Source organism: Pantherophis guttatus, chromosome 5 (assembly GCF_059756535.1).
Source record: "Pantherophis guttatus breed Tessera chromosome 5, ASM5975653v1, whole genome shotgun sequence".
NCBI classification, from domain to species: Eukaryota; Metazoa; Chordata; class Lepidosauria; order Squamata; family Colubridae; genus Pantherophis; species Pantherophis guttatus.
In genome coordinates this window covers 129,880,050-129,896,872 of record NC_142067.1, presented here as the reverse complement: position 1 = coordinate 129,896,872, position 16,823 = coordinate 129,880,050, and the positions used below count along the sequence as shown (strand labels likewise).

Genomic DNA, 16,823 nt, shown 5'->3' with positions numbered 1-16,823 from the left:
TTAAATAAAACTTCTCAATTTTATTAACATGATTATATTTTTATAAAATGCAAGAAGTTACAAGAAAAGGCCATATGTTAAAAACCCAAATACAAGTTTATTCTATAAATAATTTGTATGCAATAAAACATACCACAAAAAAAATTAGGTAGCTTTCCAGAAAAAAAATCTTTTTAAAGCAAGGAAGACGGGCTGATTAGAAAAACGTACTTTTTTAATGGTGAGGGATTTTTTTTTTTCTTCAAACGTTGTTGGCTTCCTGGCTGCTAATCGCTTTTATCTTCATTTTGATAATGCCTGTATTCAGGCTTAAGCTCCCAAGTACTTTTGTGCGGCCCCTTAAAATTGTAGATGCCAATTTCTCTCAAAATTTCCTTTAAATAGATCTGAAAGAAAGCAAGAGAGATGGACTGAACAACATAGTATGAGCACAGGATATACTTTACGTTGAATCCAACCGTATCCCCTATTCCAGACCCCAAGGATAATCTCCCTTCAAAAAGACATACATTTACACCAAGTTGAAGGTGGAGCTTAATTCATTTTTCTTTTTCCTCTGAATTTAATGGAGGTGGGGGAAAGGAAGTAGAGAAAAAGGGTTTTGTATACCCGCATTGAAGCGGGTGAGCTCATTATCAATTATCAACAGGATATAAACTTCACTCAAACCACCCATAATTATGTACCAGCTGTGGACACAAGCTATTAAACCGTTATTGCTACCACAGAGAGGAGAGGGTGTGTGTGTCAGTTTATTTTCCAAAGAATCAGAAGGCCCGACAAGAAGCAACGGATGGAAACTCATCACAGAGAGAAGCAACCTGGAATTAAGGAGAAACTTCCTAACAGTGAGAACAATTAACCAGTGGAACAGCTTGCCACCAGAAGTTGTGAATGCTCCAACACTGGAGATTTTTAAGAAGAGGTTGGACAACCACTTGTCTGGAATGGCATAGGGTCTCCTGCTTGACAGGGTTGGACTAGATGACCTCCAAGGTCCCTCCCAACTCCATTATTCTGTTCTATATTCTATATGTTGATATTTACTGCATTAAAAATTACAGAATACCAGAGTTGGAAGGGAACTTGGAGGTCTTCTACTCCAACCCCCTGATCAGGCAGGAAACCCTATATAATTTCAGACAAAGGGTTGTCCAATCTCTTCTTTAAAATCTCCAGTGTTGGAGTACCCAAAACTTCTGGAGGCAAGCTGTTGATTGCTCTGTCAGGAAATTTCTCCTTAGTTCTCCTGTAGGTTGAATGTCTTTTCCATTTAAAATTGAGATATCTCTTAATATTTTTTTTAAATGGACAATAAACCAATTACATGTTTGCACAATTTTTAATGGGAACTAGCTGTATTTTTCTTTAATAATGAGAATAGGATTGTTTCTATTATCCTCCATCCTGCCTGCAATGGATAGGCAGCAGCTAAAATAATGATGATGAAGCCAGATATAAATCTCTTTAACATCTGGCTTAATAGAAGCCAGCTGGATCTTCATTGTAAGCACTTCCTCTGCTGGTTTCCAGAATAGTTGCAGATTCAAAGCAGAAAAAGACTTCAGATGTGCGAATTCTGTGTGTCTCGGGATGCCAGGCTCTCCAAATATTTAAAGCTCTTTGAAGAAAGCAGTTAAAAGACTAAAGGCAATCTCCAAATATTGCAACAATCCCCACGAGGGGGCAGCAACTGACCACCTGAGTCAGCCCCAAATAAAAAATTTCGGTGAGCAAGAACAGAAAAGGATCCTCTCAAAGGAGAAACCGGACAATCGAGATCAAGGGTGGTAACTAATAGCACTCCGTAAAGCCTTAGTAAGGCCACACCTGGAGTACTGCATCCAAGGTCTCTTCCAACTCTCTTATTCTAATTTCAGCAGGACTGGGAATTACTGATTCTCATAGGTCCTTGTCCTTTAAATAGTCCCTCCCTCTCTCTCTCTTCCTCTCTCTCCCTCCCTCTCTTTCTCTTCCTCTCTCTTTCTTCCCCACCTCTCTCTCCCTTCCTTTCTCCCCCCTCTCTTCCTCTCTTTCTTCCCCACCTCTCTTTCTCCCTCTCCCTCTTTTCTCCCTCTCCCTCCCTTTCTCCCCCTCTCTCCCTCCCTTTCTCCCTCTCTCTCTGTCCCTCTTTCTTCCCCACCTTTCTCTCCCTCCCTCCCTCTCTCCCTCCCTTTCTCCCTCTTTCTCCCCACCCTCTTCCTTTTTCTCCCCACCCTCTTTCTCCCCTCTCTCTCCCTCCCTTTCTCCCTCCCTCTCTTTCTCTCTCCCTCACTTTCTCCCTCTGTCCCTTTCTTCCCCACCTCTTTCTCCTCTCCCTCTCTTTTTCTCCCTCCCTCTCCCTCCTTTTCTCCCTCTTTCTCCCCACCCTCTCTCCCTTTCTCCCCTCTCCCTCCCTTTCTCCCTCTTTCTCCCCACCCTCTCTCCCTCCCTCCCTTTCTCCCTCTCTCTGTCCCTCTTTCTTCCCCACCCCTTTCTCCCTCCCCCTCTCTCCCTTTCTCTCTCTTCCTCTCTCTTCCTCTCCCTCCCTTTCTCCGTCTCCCCCTCCCTCCCTCCCTTTCTCCCTCTCTCCCTCTCTAATGACTGGTTTCCTCTACTTCTGTTTTCTTCTGTAGTCAAATAGGCTTTTGCCGTTATCAAAGAAAAGGAAAGACAGAAACAATGTGATGAAACCATTAATTAAGAGGAACTGATTAATTAAAGGACATTTCAATTGCCTGGCCTCGCCAAGCAGGAAAAAATTATAGTTAGAAGAAAATGTACTTTCCAGAGGAGGAATGTTCCAATTTAAAGATGTTGGAGCTGCAACCGTGTGCTTTGAGTAAAACGTATACTTAATAAGTAGACTTGTATTTATCACTTGCTTAGATTTATGTCTCTGTCACAACTAATGGATCCACACTCAAGTTGATTTAGAAAACAATAGGATCAGCCTGCACTAGTGGGAAAAGGAGGAGGAGGAGGAGAAGAAAGGAGGAAGGAGAAGGAGAAGGGAGGAAGGAGAAAGAGAAGGAGAAGGGGGAGGAGGAGAAGGAGAAGGGAGGAAGGAGAAAGAGGAAGAGGAAGAGGAAGGAGAAGGAGAAGAAGGAGAAGGGAGGAAGGAGAAAGAGGAGGAAGAAGAGGAAGAAGAAGGGGAAAGAAGAAGGAGGAGGAGGAGAAGGAGAAGGAGGAGAAAGAAGAAGAAGAAGAAAAAGAAGAAGGAGGAGGAGGAGGAGGAGAGGAAGGAGAAGGGAGGAAGAAGAAGGAGAAGGAGAAGGGGAAGGAGGAGGAGGAGGAGGAAAAGAGAGGAAGGAGAAAGAGGAGAAGGAGACAGAGGAGAAGGTGGAGGAGGAGGAGGAGAAGAAAAAGAAGGAGAAGGAGAGGAAGGAGAAGGAAGGAAAAAGAGGAGAAGGGGGAGAGGGAGAAAGGAAGGAAAAAAAGGAAGAGGAGAAGAAGAAGAAGAAGAAGAAGAAGAAGAAGAAGAGGAGGAGGAGGAGGAGGAGGAGGAGGAGGAGGAGGAGGAGGAAGGAGAAGGGAGGAAGGAGAAGAAGAAGAAGAGGAGGAGGAGAAGGAGAAGGAAGGAGAAGGAGGAGGAGGAGGAGGAGGAACAGGGAGGAAGGAGAAAGAGGAGAAGGAGACAGAGGAGAAGGTGGAGGAGGAGGAGGAGAAGAAAAAGAAGGAGAAGGAGAGGAAGGAGAAGGAAGGAAAAAGAGGAGAAGGGGAGAGGGAGAAAGGAAGGAAAAAGAGAAGGAAGAGGAGAAGAAGAAGAAGAAGAAGGGAGGAAGGAGAAAGAGAAGGAGTCACCCATGACCTCAAGGGCCACGGATGATGAAGACAGAAGACCATGGGAAGAGGAAGGGATGGCCTCACATGGGCTCCTACTGAGATATCGGATGGCAATTCCAGACATGGAGGAACAACCGAAGACTGAGAATGTCCTCAAGTGCCCCAAACAACCTTCCCTCCTCCCACCCGGCCCAACAAGCCAAGGCTACACACCAGCCATACAACTTCCCCAGCGGTCGCTCTAGCCCTCGTCCACCCTTTATCCTAAGTTCTCAGGATCCTTCATCCGTTACTACCGATGTTAAAAAGGATCATCACTGCCAAAGCAGATCAGGAACATTCTCAACTCCAGAAGCCAAATGGGGGGAGATGCATTTTGGAGAGTTTTAGCAGAAAAGAGCTGTTTTAACTCCAGTGGTCGGTAGTTCCACAGGCACATTTTTAGCCTCAAGAAGGTCTCGCTTTGCTAACAGCTCGGCTTGCCTCACAGAACCCCAGTGGGAAGCCCCAAGCGTTGCCGACACCACAGCCGCACCTTGAACTCTTAAGAACTTCTGAAGACGTTCTGTGGATACCACATATAGGCAAGTCCTCGACTTACAACAGCTCATTTACTGACTCTTCGAAGTTAACAACGGCGCTGAAAAAAGTGACTTAGGACCGTTTTTCACTCTTACGACCATCGCAGCATCCCCCGTGGTCACGGGATCAAAAGTCAGGCGCTTGGCAACTGACTCGTATTTATGACAGTCGCAGAGTCCCGGAGTGTTCTGCCACAGCTGTGGATCCCAAAGGACGCAGCACATGCAAAGTCTGTTCAAACCTTGGTTTAATAAATAAATCAGTCTTTTACAACAACGGCTGTTAATTAACTGCATTAACAGCCGCCAAGAATTCAAAGAATAATATCTGAAAGGTTACTGCAGTTGGCAGAATGCCCAGGAGCAATTTGCAGGAAGCTGATAAGATAAGCAAGACAAGACAGGAAGGTATGTGAACGAAGTTGTTCCCTGCAAATTGCCTCAGTCGTCGTCCTTCCTTAAATAAGCTAAGGGAATGGCCAAATTAGCCCCAAGCCTTACTCTCGAGGAGACCTCCTCCTGAGGAGCCACTCCTGCCTTTTGGCAGCTCTGCGCGCCCGTGCATTGAGAAGAGGCTCCTCCTCTTCTTCCTCTTCACTTAAGGGAGCTTCTGGAGGTTCTGAAGGCCCTGGCTGAGTCCCCGCCTCTGGCACCACATCTTCTCCAGCCTCCTCACTGTCTGACTCGAGTGCCAGCTGCACAGGCTGCTGGCACAGCACCACATCAGCCTCCTCACTGTCTGAATCAGCTACTAGTTGCACAGGCCGTGTATGGGCCACAATACGGAGTCACACGATCCCCTTTTGCGACCTTCCAACCAACCAGTGAAGTCCATGGGGAAAGTTGGATTCGCTTAACGACCGGCGACTATAACTTCCCAACGGCAGGGATTCACTTAACAAATGTGGCAAGGAAGCTCGTAAAATGGGACAGAATCCGCCGAACCAAATTTTTTTTCCCCACTTGTCAAAACAAATTCTGGGCTCGGTTGTGGACTAGGTGTATGACACAATGCGTAAAATTCATGACGGAGACAAGTGACGGCATGCCTCCTTCCCAAGAGTCAGTCAAGAGAGAGACAGGTGGGAAATTGGGAGAACTCAGAATACGACAGACTTTATTAATCTTTGTCTCTGTTTTATCCTCCGAAATTAACGTTCCCTTTCTCTAGCCATGAAAAAATTAAATCCATTAAAATTTACTCCATCCACTCAAATCCCTCCCACACCAACTCCCGGCTTCTGCGTCAATATTCTCCTCTTTTCTTGCCTTCCTGTAGAGAGGAGCAAAACCAACATCTGTCACGGAGAAAGAAAACAATTAGTAGCTTCTCAGTTTTGTAGGAGGCGAAGGAGTTTGAACAGGAGTTGCCGGAGGGGAGGCTGAGAGCCGCTGTTCAGTGTCTAGAAATAAAATAAATATCTACGGCTCGGCTTCTCCAGAGCAACGGCTCACAGCTGCGGGAGAAACATTTCAATATATAGCGACAGATTCCTAAACAGCTACTCCACACCCTTTGTTGTGGTCCGCCCGCAGCCTGTGGAGCTGACAGCAGAGTCAGACAGCGATGAGGCTGAGGAAGAACATGGGCCAGTCCTGGAAGCTGGAGAAGGCCCGGATGAGGGCTCTGCGTCGGAGGCAGAGATGGGGCCAGGGCCATCGGGGAGTGAGGTGCGGGCTCCGGAGCCTCCAGAGGCTGACAGTAGAGAGGCAGAGGAACAGGAGGAGCCTGTTCCTAGCGCACGTATGAGAAGAGCTGCCAGAAGGCAGGAGCAGCTAAAGCAGAGAGGACGACTCAGGAGTAAGGCCAAGAGATGATTGGCCCCTCCCATAAGGCTTAAAAGACCAGCAACGGCTCTTAGGCTCTTTGTCGGAAAACAACGTTGATAGATTTGCTTCTTGTCTTGCTGCATTTATTTCTTGTCGGCCTCTTCTGTTCCTGAACTTTTGCCAAGAAAAGCCTTTGGCAGGTTGCCTAATTAGACCAAGGTTGGTGACAAGGCTGAAGAACTGTGTTACGAAGAATTTGTTTTGAATTAGTTTGGAATACGCTGAGAATGAGTTAATTCTCAGCTGTCTGTTTGTTTCGAACTGATTGCGTCTGACAATACCTACTTGGGCCTGGGACACCACACCCTTCAACGCAGGAGAGGCAAGTGGATGGATGCAAAATAAGACGGTGCAACTAAGCCGAGGTCACTGGAGGCAACGACAGAATGAACCCCCTGTAGAGATCTCTTTGTCAACTGTTAAGTTGTGGGGATGAACTTTCCCCACCTGTGAAAGTAGATGACACGGGGGAACGATCATCTACAGGCGTTTTCGAATGAGGGTGCTGGAGGAGGCTCTTGAGAGTCCCCTGGACTGCAAGGAGATTTACAGAATGTGACTCTTGTTTAAAGTTACTTCTCTTATCAGAATAACAGAGTTGGTGGGGGACGTTGGACGTCTGCTCAGACAGGAAACATTTAACCAGGGATGGCGAACCGTCAGTGCCAAAAAGGGAGCGTGCACACTCGTCTGGCCCGCAACCCGGAAGAGGAACTGCCCAGGGCACATGCGCACGCCCGAAAATGAACTTCCGTTTTCCAGCATGGGCACGCACGGTGGCCAGTTAAGTCTTCTGGTTACTGGCATGCACGCGTGCACGACGATCAGCGGCACACATGCTCACGCAGGAAAACGGAAAACCTGCTCTTCCAGTTTCCAGCACTGCTGCACGCATGAAGGCCAGCTGATCGTCGTGCACACATGCGCGCCAGAAATGCGGAAGAGGAACGGGCTACACCGCATGTGCCAGACGACATGGCTCCGCGTGCCACTTCAGGCCTTCTGCCATTTCTGACCGATGGCAGCCCAGTCTCTTCTTCAAAGCCTCCCAAGTGATGGGAGCTCCCACAACTTCCGAAGGCAACTTCTGTTCCATCGGTTGATTGTTCTCACCGTCAGAAAATTCCTCCTTATTTCCAGGTCGAATCTCTTTTTCAGATTAAATCTGAGCATTTTAAAAAATATCTCTTAAGCTTAACAAGGAGAGATCCAACTTAGAACTAAGGAGAAGATTCCTGACAGCTAGAACTATCAGTGGAACAGAAGTTGCCTCCATAAATTGTGGAGGTTTTCAAGAAAAGATTAAACATTCATTTTTTTATTTTATTTTTTTATTTGATTTATATGCCGCCCTTCTCTGGAGACTCAGGGGGGCTTACAATGCGTTAAGCAATAGCCTTCATCCTTTTGTATATTTATACAAAGTCAGTTTATTGCCCCCACAATCTGGGTCCTCATTTCACCTACCTTAGAAAGGATGGAAGGCTGAGTCAACCTTGAGCCTGGCGAGATTCGAACTTACAGTAATTGCAGACAGCTGGTGTTAATCACAATGCTATCAGTCTGCTGAGCCACCAGACCCTTTGACCAGGATGGGATAAAGTCTGCTGCCTTGGGCAGTGGTGGGTTGGACTACAAGACCTCTTGAGGCCCCTTCCAGCCCTAGGTTTCTATGCAAATCTACGATTCCTCTTTTCCAACACTGTACATAATTTGTTCTTGAAACTGTCATCTTATACTTTAGTAAACTGTGATATTTTTCATTTACGTTTTCTGGGATTGCACCCAATAAAGCTATTTGTGGTTTCAGCTCCTGTTTTTATTCTTAGCATTTACTTACCACTGGCTGTTTGGTTATATCCACCAAGTCTTTGATGTTGTAATACTGGTGTTTCTCAAAAGCAGAAAATAGCATGTCCAGCACCTGCTGCTTCTCAGCCCGGGCCCGTTTTCCATCCTCTTTCTTCTTCTTGTCGTACTCGATCTATTAATCGAAAGAACAGAAGAAGAAAAAGACATATTTTCAACCTAGTTCGGGAACGTTGTTTAACCGCAACCACATAAAATAATCCAATTCCTTTCACTTTTATGGTAGCCCAAAGAGGGATTTTAGGATATTTTGATAGAACTGAGGTTTTTTTTTTAAGGTTTAATTGATCCCATCAAGCAATTCAACCCAATCATGTGACATTCAAAACCATTCTTGACACAACAAACCAATTTTAATGTAAGACACAACAAAAGAGAATATTTGTAGCTAAGGACTGAACTGTGGAGTCCTTGGTGCTCTCTGAGCTGGGTTATTTTCTTGCAGACGTTCCATTACCCAACTAGGTAACATCATCAGTGATAGAAAGGAATGGGGCTTGCTCTAACAAAGCCTTCTAGCCCTGATGATGTTACCTAGTTGGGTAATGAAATGTCTGCAAGAAAACAACCAAGCTGAGACCACTGAGGAATCCACAATCCTCCTCTTCCTCCTTCTCTTCCTCTGCTCCACAAACCCCACTCCCTTCTAGCACTGATGCCATTCTCTAGTTTGGTAATGAAACGCCTGCAAGAAAACACCATACTCAGAGAGCACCAAGGATTCCACTGTCATCATTCCTCCTCCTCCTCCTCCTCTACCCCCACCCCCACCCCTTTATAGCCCTGAAGATGTTACATAGTTGGGTAATAAAATGTCTGCAAGAAAAAAATTCTACAATGTGCAGAAATGGATATGATGACGCTGGAAATTAAGGAGAGGGAAGAGTCGGAATATTATAGAGTGTGGAATAAACTATATGATTGGTTAGAAAAAAGAAAACAAAATAACAATTCGGAATGTTAATTTAAAACTAGGAAGTGTAAATTGCTAAACAGTGTCAACTGGATGATGATGGTTTTGTAAATAGATACTAATGTAAATATAAGTACGTAGATGAAAGATTGAATAAGAAATAGAGAATACATATCCATGTTGATACAGTAAGCTGTAAAATAATATATGATGTAATGTTATGTTTGTTAGGTGTTTTTAATGTATTTTTGTTTTTTGTTGTATTTTTCTTTACTTTGTTTTTAAAACTTAAAAACTCAATAAAATTATTTTTAAACGAAATGTCTGCAAGAAAACAACCAAGCTGAGAGAGCACCAAGGACCACAATATTTTCATATGTCTTTGTAATAGCAGCCAATTCTCTTAAGGAATGACAATTATCTCACTATATTGCTCAAAATCTCTAATCGTAAATGTCTCTGGAGATTCTCAGCCCTCCAGGTCATGGTTGTCCCAAAAGTGCTTTTTTTTCAAGCGGCAACTGGACTTTCTTTCTCTTTGAAGATGCTTCGCTTCTCATCCAAGAAGCTTCTTCAGTTCTGACTGAATGGAGAAGGGAATCAACGACTCTCAGAGAGAGCGCTGATGACCAGACGACTGCAATAAATCCTTCCCTTCTTCACCATTCAGTCAGAGCCAAAGAAGCTTGTTGGATGAGAAGCGAAACGTCTTCAAAGAAAACAACAACAACAACAAGAAAGCCCAGTTGCCTCTTTAAAAAAAAGCACTTTTGGGACATCTCTTTCTTTTGCGGGACTTGCCAGGGCACGAAATGATCTTGCAGGAGAAGGGCTTAAAATGGGAATGAAGGACTTTCCATCTAAGTCGAGGAAGTGCTGGCTAGAAGAAGCCACAGTAGAAGCTCAATTCACCATTATGTTTCTGCTCTGGAGGTAGCGTGTCTCCAATCCCATGGGAATGAATGACCCACCTCCCAAGGCAGGGCTATTCTCGTGTCCGGAGGTGTTATCTCCAGGCAGACGAGTGGTTCGGTGGCAATTCGAACCCAGATCCATTTTTTTGCGAATCGTCTCCATCCGGTGGCCTAGAGTTGCCACCGAAGCTATTTCGTCAGGTGAATTGTAACCAAGCAAGCAGATCAATTCAATCTTCTGAATGCTACACAGCAGGTGTCTCCAAAGAAGCTGTGCTTGTCAAACAGACAGGAGGAGACACCCCCCCCCAGAGTGGTGCTTGACAACAACAATTGTAATAATTGGGGGTGTGATGTGTCGAGTGTGCAGTCAATTTGTAGCTCTCCACTTAGTGCAAATTTCGAATTTGGGCAAGCCTAGTAGGAAGCCATGGACGATGGGCAGTTGTCCAGAGCAAAGAATCCGAGAAAGGAAATAAGAATGGAGGGGCTTTAACTCTTTTTTTTTTTTTAAAGGAACACTTAGTCTTAAAAAAGAACTAAGTGAGAACAATTCATTAGTGGAACAACTTGCCTCCAGATGTTGTGGATGCTCCAACACTGGAAGTTTTTAAGAAGATGTTGGATAACCATTTGTCTGAAGTGATGGAGGGTTTCCTGCCTAAGCAGGGGGTTGGACTAGATGTCCTCCAAGGTCCCTTCCAACTCTGTTATTCTATTCTATTCTATTCTATTCTATTCTATTCTATTCTATTCTATTCTATTCTAATTCTATTCTCTTCTTTATTCCGATATTCTATTCTATTCTGTTCTCTCTTCTCTCTTCTCTTCTCTATTCTGATATTCTATTCTATTCTATTCTATTCTATTCTATTCTATTCTATTCTATTCTATTCTATTCTATTCTATTCTATTCTATTCACTTCTCTTTTCTCTTCTCTTCTTTATTCTGATTTCTATTCTATTCTATTCTATTCTATTCTATTCTATTCTCTCTTCTCTTCTTTATTCTGATTTCTATTCTATTCTATTCTGTTCTCTCTTCTATCTTCTCTTCTCTCTTCTCTTCTCTTCTTTATTCCAATATTCTCTTCTCTTCTGTTCTATTCTAATTATCTTCTATTATCTTCTCTCTTCACTTCTCTTTTCTCTTCTCTTCTTTATTCCGATTTCTATTCTATTCTGTTCTGTTCTGTTCTCTCTTCTCTCTTCTCTTCTTTATTCCGATATTCTATTCTATTCTGTTCTATTCGTGGTTTTCTGCAAGAGACAACAGCTCATTTAGTGACCGTTTAAAGTTACAACGGCACTGGAAAAACAAGTGACTTATGACCCTTTTTCACACCCGTGGAAGGCATGGAGCGTTGGCCGAAGGAGCAGAAGGAAGGGTTAGAAGCAACTCACGTTGTATTGATGATTAGACACGGGTTTGTAATTGGTGGTGACGGCCTTGTCCAGCTGCATTGTCCAGCTTACCGGCTTGGAGGATTCTTCTATCTGTAGCCTGAAGGAAGAAACGGCAAAATCAGAGGGGACATGAAAAATGGTGTCACCTTAAGGAGTTCTGCCCATCGTTTTGATTGTCCAAAACATGTTGGTAAAACAATACAGATCGAAGAGCAAATTTGTCAAGGGTAAAATAACTTTTCGGATTAGGCCTCGGAGGCCTTTTTTCTGAGGAGGAGGAGGAAGAAACCTTTCACAGTTATGACTGTTAGATGAGAAGATTGATTTCTTACGGATAAACAACTCAGTGGAAGCAGCGGAGAAACGTGTTGCATACGCAGGCACCGTAAAATCTCTCTTTAAGGCGTCGAGAACAAAGTAATTGTCACTTTACAGTCTGAGAAATGTTCAGAAAACCTAAGATTTCTCTGGTGCCATCAACCTGGGGGGATAATATGAGTCTTTGGGACTGCAAGCTTCCCTAGAAGAGGGGTCTCCAACCTTGGCAACTTTAAGCCTGGAGGACTCCTCCAGGCTTAAAGTTACCAAGGTTGGAGACCCCTGCCCTAGAAGATTTTAGCGCAATCTTTCCCTGAACCGAACTGGCTAAATCCCATCCCTGGTCCCAACAAACTTAGTTCTGAAAAGTTAGCCCTGAAACAAACAAACAAAAAAATGTCCCAGTTTCTGTGCAGAAAACAAACATTAAAAGAACTTAAGATGTTTAAAAAAATTCTTTTTTTGTTGTTTTTGGACGCGCCATTCATCTACCGCGGTAGATGAAACATGAAAGACATCTCATAAACCGCCAACTGCCAAGAGAAATAATCAGGTATTTTCTGAACTGGGAAAAGAAGCACCTTCTTGGAAAAACGACTCAGGTTTTCAAAAGAGAATTAGCTGCTGCCTCCTCTGCTTTTTGAAGTGACGGGGTTAGACTTTTTGTTCAGCCTCCGAGAAAATGGCTGTGGGCCTGCCGTACGGATCGAATGAAACCCCCAAATTTCATGGATTTTCTGTAAAGTGGAGGTCAGAGCTTGGTTCGAAAAAACGGGTTGCCACCACTGAAACACCATTTGGCCTAGTTAAAGGTCACGGCAACACAAGTAAAAGTACAGGTAGTCCTCGACTTACGACCACAATTTAGGTTGCTAAGTGAGACATTTTGTTAAAAGTGACGTTTTGCCCTGTTTTACTAACTTTCCTGCCACCATTCTCACGGCAGCTGTTAAGTCAGCCACAAGGTTGTTAAGTGAATCTACTTTCCCCGTTGACTGGGAAGTTCGCCAAAGGGGGAAATCATGTGGCCCTGGGATGCTGCAGCCGTCATAAGTACATGCCAGTTGCCAAGTGTGTGAATTTGGATCAGGTGAACCAGTGGTGAAATCTAAAATGTGCTACTACCGGTTCTGTGGGCGTGGCTTGGTGGGGGGGGAGGTAATGTGACTGGGTGGGCGTGGCCAAATTTTTTTTTTTTACTTTTAAAACCATTTTTTAAAACCATTTCGGCGAAGAGGTTGTAAAAAAATGCTTTCAAAAGGCTCTGACGATCCCAGTTGCCTGATCAGCAGAGGCTTTTTTTCTTTATATGCCTCTGACGATCAGGCAACTCAGCTGGGATCGTCAGAGGCTTTTGAAAGCATTTTTTCTACACCCTCTGAAGAGATTGTAGAAATAATGCTTTTAAAAGCCTTCGACGATCCCAGCTGAGCCACCAGAGGCTTTTTTTTTACTTTTAAAAGCCTTTTTTCAGCCGAAGAGGTTGTAGAAATAATGCTTTTAAAAATAATTTTAAAAAAGCCTCTGATGATTGCGTGGCTCAGCTGAGCAATGGGGGGGGCAGGGATTTTTGCTACTGGTTCTCCGAACCACCCGCCTCCATCGCTACCGGATCAGGCGATCCGGTCTGAACCAGGAGCATTTCACTCCTGGTCCTTATTGTGAAAAACGGCCATAAATCCTGTTTTTCAGTGCTGTTCATTGTTCACGGTCGCTAAATGAACTGCTTGTACTACATTTTTTATTCCCAAGACGTGGCAGTTACTTGTTTCCAGCTGCAAATAGAACATTAACTTTTTCTGCTCTCCAAAATACTTTTTTTTTTTGCTTGCCAAAACAACTGGCAAACTCTGCATCAGGTTTCTCTGCTATCACGGTCACCGTGCGTGTGGGAGCTAAATCAATTCAACAGACAATGGCCTTAATTGCCGTTATTAATTGCTGCTATAGGTTATATACTGTAGCTGGGAGGGGGGGAAAATCCCCCCCGCGGGATGTCAGCATGATGTGGAACACGGCAGATCTGAGCTCTCTCAAACTATTTGAGGTCAGGTATATTATTGGGGTTAAAAACAACTGGAAAAAAATGCTCGCATTTTGTTTGCCTTTATTTAACACAGGAAGTTCTCGACAGTTTAGTGACCGTTCAAAGTTACAACGGGACTGAAAAATTATGACCGTTTTTTTCACAGTTACGACCTTGGCAGCTGACGTGAACAAAATCCAGACGCTCGGCAACTGATTCATACTTATGACCGTTGCTGTGTCCCAGGGGGTTAAACATGATCCCCTTTTGCGACCTTCTTGATGAGCAAGGCCAACGGGGGAAGCCAGACTCCCTGAACAACCGGGGTTACTAATTTATCAACTGCCGTGATTCGTTTAACGACGGTGGCAAGGAAGGCTGTAAAATGGGGCAAAACTCACTGAACCAATGTCTTGCTCAGTGTTTCTCAACCTTGGTAGCTTGAAGATGGGTGGACTTCAACTCCCAGAATCCCCCAGCCAGCAGCGCTGGCTGGGGGATTCTGGGAGTTGAAGTCCACCCATCTTCAAGCTTCCAAGGTTGAGAAACACTGGTCTCGCTCAACCAAACCACAGAAATTTGGGGCTCAATTGCAGTCATAAGTAGAGGACCACCTATCTACTTATTATTTTGCCAATTCTGGACCATCGGAAGTCGAAAGGCCTGATGTTGATCTCCTGTTACGATCTCCTAGTTTAACAATTTTATTCAGGTGCAAGATAAAATAAGATGCAAAACGCAAAAGTAAATAGGGGAATGGTGGGGAGGAAGAGGAAGAAGAGAAGTGAGGAAGGACAGGAAAGAAAAAGAAAAAGAAACACTGACTTCCATCTCTCTCTCTCTCTCTTGCATTAACATCAAATCACAACTTTTTTTGTTTTTCATAATAATAATATAAACCAGACATTTCTATAAAAATCTATCAAGCTAATAATCGGTAAAACCCAAAATCGAAACTTCATTCTTTCCCACTTCAAGCACCGAATTCAGAAGCAGTTTCCATCTTTTATTATCGCCTAAGACAGGGGTCTGCAACCTTAAGCACTCAAAAGAGCCATTTGGATCTCTTTCCCACAGAAAAAAAAACACCGGGAGCCACAAAACCCTTCCCGTGCCTGACTATTTCTTGAGCGGCCACAAAACTAGCATATGTAGTTGAATTAAATGTTCTGTTTTCTTCTGAAATTTTTCTTTTCTTGGATTTATCCATGGTTGGCCTACCGGGGGTTGAAAAGCTCAATAAATCACCTGCCGGCAGGTGTCGCACATTGGTGGTTGTGACGCATATTTTGAATGATAGGGAGCCGCAGCAGAGGGGTGAAAGAGCCACATGCGGCTCCAGAGCCGCAGGTTGCTGACCCCTGATCTAAGATCACCTGAAGACTTTCTCAGCTAATAAAAGCTGGAATATTTCTTCCTCCGGGGAAAAAAATGTAAAAAGGATTTCGGATTTCGGAAAGCACAATGCTTCAAAAAGCACGATATCCCTTATGCCTCCTATGCTAGCATCTCATGCACAGTCCAGATTGAGCGGTGAGTCATTAAACGGCTCCTATTTTCCTGACTTTTATTATCAGGGTAACAGACATCTGCGCTGTGATACATCCAAGCTGGAATGGGATTGAACAATGCCAGGAGTGTATTTGGGGAGGGAGGGGGGGACGTGTTGGCAGGGAAGGGGGGGGGAGAGAACTCAATTAAGCCCCACCCTCCTGAAAAACTTCGAAGAACACCTAATTTTGTACTGGGAATTAGCAACAGCATTTCTCAAAAAGAAAAAGGGGGGGGGGAAGAAAAATAAGATTACATATTGATATTAGCTGATGTAAAAATAGAGGCGTGGGGATAAAACCGTTGCATCAGCTACAGAAAGATGACAGTTTTTAATGAAGGGGCTGTAAATCTCACCGGCATTTAATCATTCCAAGCTGTAGTAAGGCTATTGTTTTTTAAAATGTTATCTAATTTTAGGTTCTATTTCATTGGGCCAAACTATGCTATAATAATAATTTTAATTAGCAATTTTATGATGTTTGTGTATCTATATTTTTCTTGACTATACACCGCCTTGATTCCTATGGGAGAAAGGCGGTATAGAAATAAAATAAATAAATAAATAAATAAATAAATAAATAAATAAATAAATAAATAAATAAATATTGTTGAGATATAGCTATTTGGCCAAACGGGAAAACAGAATAGCAACATTTTGTGGTATCAACTAGGCTTCTTGCTTTAGAAGAATGGAGCAAACCCTGCTGCCTTCTGACACTGATGACGTTCCCTAGTTGGGTAATGAAACGTCTGCAAAAAATCCCACCGAGCCCAGAAAGCACCAAGGACCCCGTCATTTCAACCCTGAGCTCCACATATTCTCCTTTACTGGCAGTCTTAAAATGATTCTGTTTCTCCTGTTAGGGGGAAATAAAGGAGGGTTTTTTGGGGGGGAGCAGGACAAACACCAGGAGGAAAAGTCCAAAGGAACACAAACAAAGTGCCAAAGATGTTAACTGTGTATGGTTAACCCGGCCATAAAGATACGTCTACAAAGTGTTTGATCTCCAATAGGGATAGAAATGAAGCGATGTAGTCCTGCAGGGTCTGGCTTGTTTATGACCGACTCTCCTCAAATCCATCTTCACTGCTGCTCGGATGGGAGGCTGAAAATTCAGGCATGAAGCATAAATCAAGCCCCCTTCCCTGCAAACCCCCCCCCCTCCCCATCCAATCCACAGCCATCTGCCACCCTTCCCTGCTTGGTCTGCCTCTTCAGAGCACGAAGCTGCCGGTCCACAGACGGTCTCCGCTCCCATCGATTCTCAACTGCGGACCACGTGCACAGTCACTACACGGGGTTTAAGGAAGACGTTACGTTTTCTCACGACTGGGTGTCCCTAAATCCCTCACAATAGGACGAGGGGAAGAGCTGCCGGGTTCCTAGTTGTGCGATAAGGGAGCGAGGGAGGGAGGCAGAGAAGAAGGAAGGAAGGGAGGGAGGGAGGGAGAGAAGAAGGAAGGAGGGAGGGAGGGAGGAAGGGAGGAAAAGACAGAAAAGGGAAGGGGGGAGGAAGGAAGGGAGGGAGGGGGAGGGAGAGAAGAAGGAAGGGAGGGAAGGAGAGAAGGGAGGGAGGGAGGGAAGAAAGAAAGGAGGGAGAGAGGGAGGAAGGGAGGGGGAGGGAGGGAGGGAAGAAAGAAAGGGA

The 16,823-nt window shown here is 44.3% G+C and overlaps 1 protein-coding gene across 2 annotated transcripts in view; it reads right to left on the bottom strand.

The window, feature by feature from the left end:
• The window catches only part of GTF2F2 (general transcription factor IIF subunit 2), a 66,593-nt gene continuing 49,770 nt past the window's right edge, over positions 1–16,823 (bottom strand). For both annotated transcript variants that reach the window (XM_034416316.3, XM_087895601.1), the window contains 3 exons: positions 11,277–11,376; positions 8,017–8,160; positions 1–386 (listed from right to left, as the gene is read on the bottom strand). In XM_034416316.3, coding sequence (XP_034272207.1) covers positions 267–386; positions 8,017–8,160; positions 11,277–11,376 — 364 coding nt within the window. In that variant the 3' untranslated portion in view covers positions 1–266. The remainder of the gene's footprint in view (positions 387–8,016; positions 8,161–11,276; positions 11,377–16,823) is intronic.